At 40.3% G+C, this 14,340-nt stretch overlaps 1 protein-coding gene across 2 annotated transcripts in view; it reads left to right on the forward strand.

The window, feature by feature from the left end:
- The window catches only part of RETREG1 (reticulophagy regulator 1), a 130,073-nt gene that overhangs the window by 112,956 nt on the left and 2,777 nt on the right, over window positions 1-14,340 (forward strand). For both annotated transcript variants that reach the window (XM_057708519.1, XM_057708520.1), the window contains 5 exons: window positions 6,766-6,892; window positions 9,856-9,940; window positions 11,906-12,043; window positions 12,847-12,911; window positions 13,154-13,280. In XM_057708519.1, coding sequence (XP_057564502.1) covers window positions 6,766-6,892; window positions 9,856-9,940; window positions 11,906-12,043; window positions 12,847-12,911; window positions 13,154-13,280 — 542 coding nt within the window. The remainder of the gene's footprint in view (window positions 1-6,765; window positions 6,893-9,855; window positions 9,941-11,905; window positions 12,044-12,846; window positions 12,912-13,153; window positions 13,281-14,340) is intronic.

Consider the following 14,340-nt stretch of genomic DNA (forward strand, 5'->3'; position numbering starts at 1 on the left):
TTTAATATAACATTTAAAGAATGTTTTTGTTAAAGAAAAAAGTACTCAGTCATGTAAAAGAAAAGTACTTTGCCATACACCTGAAACTAACACATTAACTGTACTTCAATGAAAAAAGAGGTTAAAACATTCTTTACCCACTGAACCATAGTGTCACCATTACCATGATTAGTTTGCTATTTTCTTGCATAAATACTGTGCAAGGAAATCACTGTCCACATGTTAAAAGAGTACATCATTTATGACCGCATCAAAACCCATCAGATTTCTAGGAACAAATGTCACAAAGGGATGCATAACCTTCTACACTAAAAGCTCTAAACGAAAGATAAAAGAAAAACAAAATTATAGTTATGTGTTCATACACGTGTGTGTATTCAATAGCTTTACAATAGATCTTGAAATATGGTAGCATATATCTGCAGCTTTGTTTATCTTCTTCAAGAATTCCTTGGCTGTTCTCGGCACTTTAAATTTTAGGATTAGGCGGCCAAGTGGCATTATAAAATCTTATGAGATTTTGAGTTTGTAGATCAAGTTGGGGAGAATTGATATATTTACAATATGCCAATATGTCTACTCCATGAAGGTATTCCTCCATTCACTGAGGTCTTCTTTAGTTTTCTTTAATGTTTTGTAGTTTTTAGTGTAGAGTTTTATGCATCTTTTGTAACATTTATTCCTAGGAATTTGGTGATGATGTAAATGACATTTTTAAAATTTTATTTTTGTAAATTCCTATGTTATAAATAAAACGACTTTTAAAAAACTGTAGCTATGAAAGAAGAATTTAAAAAAATCATTCCGATCCCAGTTTGACCATGTGGGTTATCTGATTCATAACAAAACTCACCTCTTTTTATTCCTGTGTATGACACAGTTAAATTACTTAACGTCAGCTGGATCCTTTTGGACATTGCTTGTAAGACGTGTTAGGACCACAGCAGCATTTAGTCCAGGACTCATTATTCTCTGCTGCTGAGGTAGGACCCTTCTGAGTGCTCTACCCGACGTGTGAATTTTGAGGATTTCCACTCTAGTCGGTGGGACCAGGCATCCTTCCCAGCCCTGCGAGCACAGGACTCTGTTCCCTCTCGTCCTTTCTGATGCCTTCGTCCTCACTTGTGCACCTCAGCTGGAGGGTCCAGGGGACCCTGAAAGTGACCCATGTTCGCTGTGCAGGCCCTACCCCCCACACTCTGTCCTGCCAGCATCAGCCTCTTTGGACTCTCACTTCTGTCTCCTCAACTCAGGTAGTCACCAGGACTCACCTGGGGGGCGACTCCCGGCTCCAGGGCCTGACACTCAAGGGCTGCCCCCCACCAAGTCAGGGATCAGTGACCCTGCATTATTTCCATACTCTTGAAAAATCATTGTTCAGATATTTTGTCTGTTTTTCCCTGTCTTTTTTCCTTTTTTTTGGTTGTTTCAGATAGGCGGGCATGTTGGGCCCTCGCTATACCATCTTGCCTGAAGCATACTCCCCTCTTGTCTCTATCTTTGAAATAGGAATTCTTTTTTTAAAATTTATTTATTTATTGGCTGTGTTGGGTCTTCGTTGCTGCTCAAGGGCTTTCTCTAGTTGCAGCGAGTGGGGGCTACTCTTCGTTGTGCTGCGTGGGCTTCTCAGTGCAGGGCCTTTTCTTGTTGTGGAGCATGGGCTCTAGGTGCGTGGGCTTCAGTAGTTGTGGCATGTGGGCTCAGTAGTTGTGGCTCACAGGCTCTAGAGCTCAGGCTCCATAGTTGTGGTGCACGGGCTTAGCTGCTCTGCAGCTTGCGGGATCTTCCCAGAGCAGGGATCGAACCCGTGTCCCCTGCATTGGCAGGCGGATTCTTAACCACTGCGCCACCAGGGAAGCCCTGAAACGGGAATTCTATGTAACTTTCTCACTGGGTGTTGCTTATTGTAACTCTTAGGATAAGCAACACCTGCCTCAGAATTACGTGGGACACTAACTCAAAGGCAGATTTCTGAGGTCACCCAAGCCTGCGCCCTCAGAGTTTCTGGAGTGAGGCCCCAACAGCTGCTGTTTAGACAGTGTCCTGGGGTTCACTGAACACACTTCCCAAGTGGGAAGTACCTAAAGAGATTACTTTGGCCGCGTCTACTGTCTATGCCTAATTGTATTCTAATAGGGGTATGGAGGTGGAAAGAAGGGATGTTGGCGTCAAATTCTGCTGGGAGGCCTGAGCTCCCTTCTGTGACAAAGTGAGGCTGCTTGTCTAAGGAGGCCGTCTCTCTGATTCTTATTCCGTTAGAATTTCTCAGACCAGAGGAACCATACTGGTTCTTCAGTAATCAGCTGCTTACCTTGACCACGCAGACTGTCCTTTGTCAAAAATCTGTCCTTTCGTTTCTCTTAAGAAGGAGAACACAACTACATGGAATCTGCCAGGGCCTCAGTTTGGTAGCTCTTTGGAACGCTCAGCACAGCTGCAGATCCTGGGGCGGAGCTTGTGTGAAAGATGCCACAGCTGTGGCAAGGCTGGGACGTGTGGCTTCTCACTGCGAACCACGTGAACTGGGTTTGCGGAGAGTCTGGGACGTTGGGGCTGATGGTCACGAGGGAGGGACTCTTCAGTGGTCCTTGTCTCCTGGCTGGAGGGAGGCAGGAGGGGGAGAGAAAGCTGGCTGGAAAGAGGCAAGCAAGCAAGCGGAGGGAGGAAGGAAGGAAGGAAAGAAAGGACAGACAGACCAACAAAAGAACCTTCCCTTTGAACCTGGAAAATGCATTTTCTCTCTAAAACTATGCAGGAAAAAAACTAACCCTGGGATATTCATGCCGAAGCCATTGGTAGCTAATTTTCTCCCTTGGATAAACTTCAGTCACAGAAGACTTACACTCTTTGGTGAAGAACTTGGTAAAGATTCACACTGTTTTTCAGCCTCCTTTTCTGTCGGTTGGGCCTTTCGTTGCACATTGATCAGCGCCAAGGATGGTGGGAAGACAGCCACACAGCATGTAAAAGATCTGTCTCCCGAGCATCGTCCAGTATTCACAGGAGATCCTTTCTCTGAAGGTTCTGTGTTTTCCAGGCAAGGCTCTCTAGGAACACCTAGAGTTTCATTATGGAGCAACTCAGAGCCTGCGTGTGCGTGAGTGTGTGTGTGTGTGTGTATGTGTAGATGTCACCTGTATTCATCGTTGACCAACCATCCAGCGTGAATCTTACGTTCTGATAAATGTTTGGATTCTGCACAGAAAGTGCTCTTTTTTTCCTGGAAGGAGTAGGTCCTAAATGATGTCGTGTTGATCATGGCCAATCACACCTCATTCCTTCTGACTCTAGAAAGGAGTGAGGAGGAACATTATATGTTGTTCCTTCTTGTTCTAAATTATAGTACATGGTCTCTTCCAAGATGTCATTGAATTTATTCTTCCCTTGAAGAGGGCACATGTTTTAAAGGGAAGAGAACTGTATTGGAAATCAGGAGCCTCTGGTCAGGCTTTGCCCTGAATTGAGAAAACGTGGGTTTCACTGTCCTCGTCTGTAAAAGAAGGGAATTTGAAAAGTTGACATCAATTGTCCCATCTCATTCTAAACTATATAACTGCATTATTGAAGTATATTATGTAACTGTATTATTTAAATTGAACTGTAGTGACATAAGTTAATGGTAGACTATATATAACAGAAGACAATAGAAATGTATGCTCTACTGGTCCTTGGAATTAGTCACTGGACAATTTAAAACTATGATGAAATTCCCAGAGATTTACTCTGATAGGTGCCTGTTTCTTTTAGAGTGTACATGTAAAGTGACAATCTCTCCTTTGCCACTGAATTCAGATTTTCTTGTTAAATCATACCTATTTCCATTAAATTTTATTCAGGACAATCTATACATTTATTTTATCTCAGACATTTTACTACTCTTTGCAAAACCCATTTGGTTAGGTAATATTTTCATGATTTATACAATGAATTTCTCATTCCTGTTGGTGATTGTAACTGTAATTCAGATGTCATTAGAACTGTTCAGTGTGATTTTTTTTTTAGTTTTGGCCGCGCCACATTGCTTGTGGGATTTCAGTTCCCTGACCAGGGCTTGAATCTGGGCCACAGCAGTGAAAGTGCTGAGTCCTAACCACTAGGCAACCAGGGAACTCCCTACGGTGCTTTTGTTAAAAATAAATATAAGTAACCGTGGAATTTATTGTCCCAAAGTGCTGTCACAGGAGGTAACATTTGTATTTTGACTATAGGATGTGACGTGGGATATACTCAGGTAAGAATGGTACTCATTAAATAAAAAGAATGATTATATATTTAAGTACCAAGGAATTTTACATCAAGGCCGTATGTGTGTACAGGTATAGCTTTAAGAGCAGTAATACATCGATTCTCGCATATCCAGCACCTACGTTAAGGTATAGAACATGACAGATACCTGAGAAGCTCCCATTGCCATCTTTAGTCTCATTCCCTACACACCCCCATCTTAGGTCACCCCTCTCTTGAATCTTGTTTGCTTTTTTATCATTTCCTTGCTTAAATAACCGTTAGCTTAGTGTGATTTTGAGCTTTATATAAATGAAATCGTGCTGTGTATATTCTTCTGTGATTTTTTTCTCTATATTGTGATTCTGAGGTTCATGTACAAACATGGAGTTTGAGTTTCTTCATTTCCATTCCGTCTTTCATTTTTGAACACAACTCTATTTATTATGGAAGTATATTTTAAATTTGTTTCAAAATACAAAATGTTCACTCATTCCATGGGAATTGTTAAAATAATAATAATCAAATAGTTCCATTTTAAGTTTTCATTGATTTTTGTTAGAATTGTATTTGCCAGTTTAACCACATCCTTAAATACTACTCGATATGCATAGAGGGCAGAAATTAACATGTGTATTTATGTCATATGCTGAGCAGTAGAGTAGCCTACCCTTGCCAATTTGTAACAAGTCTATGTTGTTCTAGAAAGGAAGCCACAGTTTAATAACTATTTCAGTTTTTACTCTCCTGTACAAATCTTTTCCCATTAAGCTGACATATTGACAAGATTTTGTTACAAATAGTGGCCTCCTAGACATATAAACTTAGTGTTTCTTTTAATAGGTCTTGGAATCATTCATAGGATATGCAAACCTAGTGCTAAATTTGGTCACCAGTGTAAACAGACTTGCTCACTGGTTTAAGAGTGGGTAGAGTTAATGAAGGCATCAACTAACAGCTAAACATCCCAAAAGTTCATTTCTTACAACATTTTGGGAAATCACTTGGCAGATGTCTACCTCGCGGAGTAGCATCACCTGTACACCTGGCAGCTCAGTGACTGGCAGTCACTGATTGAGGCTGACAGAGCAAAGAGGAAGGACAAGAAGTCCTTTTTTTTTTTTTTTTTTTTGCTTTTTTAATGCTTTTGCACTCATTTAAATATAACTTAAAATTTATATTGAAAAGAGCAATTGTATTATTTAATCTACAGTTTCCTTGGTGTTGGTTTGAAAGTTTATTAAGAGGAAACAGAATCTATATGTACACAATTTCTGGGTAGCTGAGCATCTCAGGGCCAAGAGTTTTGATTTGTCATCGGGCTACTGGAGTTGGGTGCAGAGATCAGCCTCACCCTGACACCCTTGCAATCATAGCTCAGATGACGCTTCACTAACAGTGTGTCCTCTACTAGACACATAAGTTTAAAATTATCTGTGAAAGAAATGAATTTGGGTGCCCTTAGTAGAGCTTGTTTGAACTGGTATACGTATGTGATGAGTTAGGATTGCAAGAGTGGGATTTGAACTTGATGGCACTGTAACTTTAGGAAATGCCCAGTATTTCCTGTCTTCTTCCTGGAGCGATTGTTACTCATTTTTAGCTCACTGCGGTTCCTGTGGGAAAGTGAGGGCGGGGACCCACAGCACGTGCCTGGGACACGCACCATGTGCCTGGGACACGCACCATACTCAGCACGTTCTGTGATGATGATGGGGAAAAGATACTCTAGAAACATACAGGGTATCGTGAGATCCTGTTGAATTTAACAGCTTTCTACTGAGTTGACCAACAGAATACACAGTTGACCCTTGAACAACCCGGGTTTGAACTGCATGGGTCCTCTTAGATGTTTTTCAACAGTAAATACTGCAGAGGAACCCCAGATACAAAGGGCCAACAATAACTTATACATACGTGGATTAACCGCAGCGTTGTACAAGGATCAACTGTGTACGGAAAATGCATTGTTGGTGTTGTTGAGGGGGAGGATGGTAAGATTAAAGCCAAGGTTTCTTTAAAGGTACTGGGCTTCCCTATCCTTAGAGTTTAAGACATTTCTAACAATGCCACAAGGCCCTGTGTGATCAGGCTCTTCCTACCATCCAGCTCCCTGCAGTGTTATTCTCTGGTTCTCTCTGCTGCAGCGGCACTGGGACCCGTGGTGCCTCAGCTCCTTGTCACTACAGGACCTCTTGCATATGCTGTACATTGTTCTGTCTGGAACCCTTCCAAGCCCTTGTGGTAAACAGTGCAAATCCAGGTTGTAGCATAAACGTGACATCTTCAGGGAAGGTGTCCCAAAGCCCCCACCCTATATGCTTCCTTCGTTGTGACCAGATAATGGTGGAGCTCGGTCCTTGCCTTGGCCTGTGAACTTCCTTGGACAGGTGCCTGGCTTGTTCATCTCCGCATTCACGTAGCTTTTCCAGAGAGCGTGGCCACTAGGAGGTGCTCAGTGAATATCTGCTGAAGCAATAAATGTTAAGTGAATCATCCAAAGTGCAGTTAAAAGTTTTTGTTTTCTTTTTCTCTCTTTAGCTGGGAAGTTGTCAATTCCAAACCAGATGAGAGACCTGGGCTCAGCCACTGTCTTGCAGAATCATGGATGAATTTCAGCATATTTCTTCAAGAAATGTCTCTGTTTAAACAGCAGAGCCCTGGCAAGGCAAGTTTTCCAGGAAAGGAGAATGATGTGTGTGCTTTAAAATGTGCAATAAACTTGAAAGCAAATGAATTAACCTACTTTATCAGCTTGTAAGGGTTCTCCAATTCTGAATATAATATACTAGGAACACATGCCAGAAGAGCTGATATTAGCATGGTTTGGAAATGTTCGTGTTGTCAGCACTAGAAAGTCCGCAACCTTGTATTTTGAAATTGATTTCTATTTGATCCGTATTTATGTAGCTTATTAACTAAAATGAATGATGATTTGTCTTCTTAGCTGGACCAAGGATAAAAATGTGTTATTAAGAGTGAAGTAAATCAGAAGGAGAAAAACAAATACCATATGCTAATGCACACATACAGAATCTAGAAAAATGGTACTGATGAACCTAGTGGCAGGGCAGGAATGGAGATGCAGATGTAGAGAGCGGACTTGAGGACACAGAGCTGGGGGGGGAAGGGGAAGCTGGGACATAGTGAGAGAGTAGCACTGACATATATACACTACCAAATGTAGAATAGATAGCTAGTGGGAAGCTGCTACAGAGCACAGGGAGATCAGCTCCATGCCTTGTGACGACCTAGAGGGGTGGGATAGGGAGGGTGGGAGGGAGGCTCAAGAGGGAGGGGATATGGGGATATACGTATACATATAGCTGATTCACTTTGTTGTACAGCAGAAACTAACACAATACTGTAAAACAATTATACTCCAATAAAGAAAAAAGTAAAAGACAACAACAAAAAATGTGTTATTAAGAATTTCAGTTTATATTATTTAGGCTGGTTCTCAAATCAGAGGAACACATAGCCCTTTGAGGCTGCTTTTGAAGGTAATTGAGTCTTACTTTCAGTCTAAAAAGTGGAGATTCTTGCATGATTTACTTAAGAAAGAAAATCTTGGCAGAAACATCCATAAGTGATTATATAAATGGAATGAGTATTTTTCCAACAAAGTTGAAAACCCATGAGGAGAAGAGTCGAGTGGTTTGAAAGGAGTTACAGGGGGGAATGCACACTGTAGTGTTCTGATGTGTAGAGGCAGCTCCCAGTGTATCCCGACAGCACGGTTGAGGTGTACAGCCGTCAATAGACCCCTTCCCTTCCGGTGCTATAGAAACTTGAATGTCCACCTGTAGTTGAAAGGAAAGACCTAGGAAGGTCCTCATGTAAAACCCCTCTCTTAATGGACTGGAGGACACAGGGTTGGAGGGGCTGGGGTGGGGGGTGAAGGGGAAGCTGGGACGAAGTGAGAGAGTGGCACAGACATATATACACTACCAAGTGTAAAACACATAGCTAGTGGGAAGTTGCTATATAACAAAGGGAGATCAACTCGATGATGGGTGATGCCTTGGAGGGCCAGGACAGGGAGAGCGGGAGGGAGTCGCAGGAGGGAGGGGTTATGGGGATATATGTATAAATACAGCTGATTCACTTTGGTGTACCTCAAAAGCTGGTACAAGAGTGTAAAGCAATTATATTCCAATGAAGACCTTAAAAAAATAAAAAAAAATAAAACCCCTCTTTGTAGCATGCTACAGGAAGTCTAACTTCAATGAATAATTGAACTATACGCAGACACATTTTGAGCATACTCAAGTTGCAACATTGTATATGGAGAAATTATTTTAATCACTGAAGGCAATTTTTCGAATAGATATCAATGTGGTGGCGGGAGGGCGGGGTGACTTGCGTTTTTGATGATTATTTTACGGAGATAATTAAACACATTTTTAGAAGATTCTGAACTTAAACTTCTGCATTGGGTTGCATTAGTATACCCCAAGTTAATTAGCCTAAGATGACGATACTATAAATTTGGTGGATAATATGCAATCCCTGTGCAAAACTGAATTCTGGATATAGTAATGCTTTTATTTGTTCTTTTAACTTTTATGGTCTTTCCTCTTCCATTTTACTATTAGAATTCCATATTTTTGAAGGACCCCCGATGTTTGAGAAATAGCTCTTAATTTTGTTCTGACAAGTTCGTATGTTTTCCTTTTGACTAGTAAATTTCTTAACCCTGTGCCAAGAATGAAAAATCAAAGTTAATCTGAATTTTAAACCCTCTTGCTGTTTCTCTTAATCAATTATTTATCAACGTTATGTATCCTTTCCTCGTGTGTCTTTTTGAAATTCCCTTAATGAATTTTCTTGGCTTTATCTGTGAAATTTAGTAGTGTAGTTTAAAGATAAGGCAAAGAAGTAAGATAGTTTACTTTTAAGAATAGAGTGTGGAAAAGAAGTGAAGATTTCTTGGGAGAATTTCTCTGTCTTGATGTTTAACTCTCTCAAAACAACCAAGATTCTTTTGGCCACAACTGACAGAGAGAAAGAAAATGATCAAATTCGACTGGAGGAATTTACTTTCATTTGCCATTGGTTTCTAGGTGACCTAGAGGTGGGGTCAATTTGAGGGATGGATATGGTTAGGAAGGAGGATAGTAATGGCCAGTAGAGTTATCCTGGCTACTTCTCAGCTGTGCAAGTTACTGTTATATTTATGTAAATGCCTCTGATTTCTATAACATGTTTTTGCCAGCTCTGTGAATTTCCACGGACTTATAGAAGTAGTTTGAGCTTATAGATTTCATTACCGAGCTGCATTATTTTCAGTGAGTGACCCTGAGTAAAAGAAGTTTCGGGGCACATACTTTTCTTCAGATCTCTTGTACCCGGTAATACAGCCGCAGGCATAATTAACGGGAGATGTTGTTCTCTGGGCGAGAGATTAGCTCTGGAACCTTCACAGTGATTATTATTAAATGTTAAAGTGGGCTAAGGCTGGTTGAACACAGCAGTCATTAGTCAGATCTAAGTGCAAAGAACACTGTTTGAAAACATATGCCATAACATGGTAGATGGCATATAGATGAATAACTGTGTGTGTATCCTGTGCTCTGAAATATCTTGATGTGATGTACAACTGTCACATGTTACTTCTGTTATTTCTAGTTTTGTCTCCTGGTCTGCAGTGTGTGCACCTTTTTTACGATCTTGGGAAGTTACATTCCTGGGGTTATACTCAGCTATCTACTGTGTAAGTATAGTAGAACATTTGGCTAATTGATGTGATGCATATGGTATCATTTAATGGTCTACAAGACCTTCCACAGTTGAGAAGAGGAGGGATGAGTTCTTGATTATAAAGCAAGTTGATTATTCTTTAATTGCCTGCTGTACAGAGTTTCTCCTTTTTTCTAGAGACACGTTGCTGTTTCAAAATTGTGAGAATAGCTGTCAAAAAGCAAGGTTATAAGTGATTTATTGTATTTTAAATTATGTCAGTAAAACTATCAACAAGCTATACTCTCCACCTCCCACAAACACAGTAATACTTTGCTGTTGTGCGTGATCTGCGGCTCAAAATGTAATTAAAAGCAGGAGATACCATTATTCCCCCACCAAGACGGCAAAAATCAGAAATACTGACTGTATCGAGTATTAGCCAGGATATGAAGTAGCTGGAGTTCTCACTCACTGTTGGTGGGTAGGTAGAATGGTACAGCCACTTTGGATAACACTTTGGTAGTTTTTTGAAAACTACTGTATGACCCAGCCAGGTGTTTTCCCAAGAGAAATGAAAGCATACACCTACACAAAGACTTGTCCACAAATGTTCACAGCGGCTTGATTTCGAGTAGCTTTGGAACAGAAGACAGTTCTCATGCCCATGAACAGATAGGTGGGTAAACAAACTGTGGTATATCCATGCAATGGATTGCTACTCACTACTAAAAAATTGATGTATGCAACAATCTGGATAAATCTCAGAATAATTAGGTTGAGTGGGAAAAGCCAGGTAAAAAAGGAGTACATACTGTATGATTCCATTTATATGTAATTCAAACTGATCTTTAGTGACAAAGCACATAAATGGTTGCCTGGAGATGGAGTGGATGAGGGCAGGGAAAGGCCGGAGGGAGGGATTAAGAGAAACAGGAGGAAACTTTGGGGAATGGCAGGTATATTCACTGTCTTTATCATGACGACAGTTTCTTAGTTGTATGCATATATCAAAACATCAGATTGTACACTTTAAATATGTGCAGTTTATCGTAGGTTAGTTATAGCTCAAAAGTGCTGTAAAAAAGTTTCAATTACCTGCTTCCCCTGAAAAATATAAAGATCTGGCCCTGCCATCTTTAGAGAGGACAGTCGCTCTCCGCTCAGCTAACCCTCATGTTTTCCCATTTTGCTTGCACCAGCCTTTAAAATTTACATACACCTCCTTGGCTTCTAGAAATACTTGAGTTTGCAACCCCTGTTTAAAAGGGCACGTGTCCTAACAACAGCAGAGAAGTAAACATTAGAGAATACACTGCATTCCCTGGGTGGATCTTCCTGTCTTTTTGTATTTGTAATGCCTAACACAAAGGGCAGATGGTCAGAGCTCAGATCTGTTCTCCCAAGTAGAACTCGCGTGGAATATCAGCCCTTGATCTGCCTTGCTTAGGAGGGAAAGGAGAAGAGAGCCGGGGATAGAGAGTCTAATACGGGCAAAGCATTATTCAGGTGGTCTGTATTCATCTCATTTATTCTTCACAGCAACCCCAAGAGGTGATGTTATTATCCCAGTATTACTGCTGAGAGACTAGTAGATAGTTAATAACTTTTCTATAGAAAAATGTCATTGAACAAATACGTAGAGTTGATATTCTAATCCGGGACTGTTGTCTGGAAAGCATGTAACTTTTATATAAATTTTGAGGGTGAAAGGATTGAAGGGATGGAGTTATTTAATTGCAAGACTTTGAAAGCAGTGACCATGGTGGTTGTGTGTGTGTGTGTGTGTGTGTGTGTGTGTGTGTGTGTGTGTAGGAGAAAATGTTATCATTACAGGGGGAAGAATAAAAACCGCGAACTTATTTTACAGAGGCATTTCCCTAAGAAAAAACCCCCAGTTTTTCACTAAGGAAACTGAAATAATTTTGTGTCATAGTGAGGTGTAGCCTTGGGAAAGTAAGGTCATTTTCCCTAAACTCTCTTCCTCTTTACCTTTCAGTACTATGTGCATTTTTGTGTCCACTGTTTAAGTGTAATGATATTGGACAAAAAATATACAGCAAAATCAAGTCATTTCTGCTGAAACTAGATTTTGGAATCAGAGAATATATTAACCAGAAGAAACGTGAGAGGTCTGGTACGTAACATTTGAATGTTAGATACCATGCGTGATGAGATATCGGTTGGCTGTTTATTATCAAATCAGCTTTAATACATTTCAGGGTGTTTTAGCCTTTTATTGCATATTATCACAGAATCAAATCCCCCCCACAAAGTAACATAGCTTTTTCCTATTCAGGCTTTTATTCTTTTCTCAAACGTACAATAAATTGACTTTTTAATCCAGATTGTCAGGGGAGAGAGAAAAGGCTTCAACAATTCTACATTTGATACTTACTGTTTATTTTCTATAAATTGTTTTCTTTGGGGATGGGGTCCTGCAAACGAGTGACACAGATAGGGCTGTGTGTGGGAGCCATGTAAGAGGGGGTCAATAGAACCAGGGAAGGAAAAGAAAATAGAGGGAAGACCCATGTGCTCCTTTTTCACTTTTTAACTTGGCCTTTGTCCTTATAGATTCTCAGACGAGTGAGCATCAGAGTTGTCTCCAGAGCTTATTAAAGCTTAGATTGGGGGCCCCACCCCAGAGCTTCTGAATCAGTTGGTCTGGGGGAGGGCCTGGGGAATTGCATTTCTAAAAGTTTCCCAGTGATGCTGACATCACTGGTCCAGGGGCCATGCTATGAGAACTACTGATGGGAACCATCTCCCTCGGAAACCAAACATTTGCAAATATGTGAAGCTTGTTATGTGCAAACATTTAATTGCACAGAGGCATTGAAGAATATGAGGAAGATGGGATAAGGCTATATAAAGGGTAAAATACACTCTGTCTAAGCTGGCCAGGAAACTGAAAGCTTCCAATTTTTTTCTCAACAGAAGCAGATAAAGAAAAAAGTCACAAAGATGACAGTGAATTAGACTTTTCCGCTCTTTGCCCTAAGGTATTCTTTGTTTAGTTTTCAATTTGTTCTTGTGTGGTTTGACTGTACATTTATCTACATGTATCAAAACTGGAATGATTTTCTTAATAGACTCCTCCTATGTCTCTAAGATGATTGAACAATATCAAAAGGAAAATTCTCATCTGGTTTTTATTATTCTGACAGTTTGGGTGTTAGTTGGATTTTTCAAAAGGTTTCCCACAGAAGTTTGAAATGTGTCACTGGTATTTATATCAACACAGATCAGCCTCACCGTTGCTGCCAAAGAGTTGTCTGTGTCTGACACAGATGTGTCCGAGGTCTCCTGGACCGACAATGGGACCTTCAACCTTTCAGAAGGATATACTCCACAGACAGACACTTCTGACGGTATGGCCACACTGCTAGATGCTCTGATTTTTATTATTATGAGTGCGTGCAAAAGTATTTAACTCTGTCACCTGCTGACTGGATAAACAAAGTGTGGTACATCTACACAATGGGACTCTCACTTGGCTGTAAAAATGAACTACTCACACTTGCTACAGTATGGATGAACCTTAAACACGTTATGCTAAATGCAAGAAGCTGGACACACAAGTACGCAGCTTGCGTAATTCCATTTCTATGAAACGTCCAGAACAGGCACATCCATATGAAAGGAAAATAGATTAGTGGCTGCCAGAGGCTGGGGGAAGAGGGAATGGTGCGTGACTGGTAACTAATGTGTTTCTTTTTGGATGATGAGAATGTTCTAGAATTAAATAGTGGTGATGGGGTACAGCTTTGTGAATATATTAAAAACCACTTAATCATATACTGTAAAAAGGGTAAATTTTATAGTGTGTGAATTATATCTCAAAAGCTTTTATTTTTTCAAGAGTATGAGGGAAAAAAATCGATGTCCAAATCTGCCTTTATTTTGAAAACAAATAATTGACAGGGGAAAAAACTTGACTTCTGGAATATCCGGTGGCATTGTTTATAGCAGTAGTGGGAGGGGGAGAGGAGAGAAATTAATCCCATGTGTCCAGGGCTAGTCCTCATTAAGAGGGACTGAAGCATGGGGGGCAGATTTCCCGAATCCAAAGCTGACTCCAGGGTTTCTCATATACTTTTTTTTTTAAACTAACTTGATTTTTTTCCAAGTTAGTTTAAAAAAAAAAAAGCTTTCCTCTTTTTTTATAATTAGGTTAAGTACAATTTAAAATGAAATTTGAGATAATCCTTGTGCAATAACTTCTGCTAGTATCATTGGATTATTTCAAGTCATTTTAAACACATACTGAAAATATAAGCAGGTTATAAAGGAGGATTATGAGAAAATTATTTTATGTATGTCTTTACAAGCAAGAAGACTCTTTTTGTAGAGGAAGGAAGAAGGCTGTGTAGTGTTGAAAAAATTCAGATTTGGAGATTGGGAGACCCAAGTGTGTAGCCTTGCTTCTGT

Source organism: Hippopotamus amphibius, chromosome 15, assembly GCF_030028045.1.
Source record: "Hippopotamus amphibius kiboko isolate mHipAmp2 chromosome 15, mHipAmp2.hap2, whole genome shotgun sequence".
Taxonomy (NCBI): Eukaryota; Metazoa; Chordata; class Mammalia; order Artiodactyla; family Hippopotamidae; genus Hippopotamus; species Hippopotamus amphibius.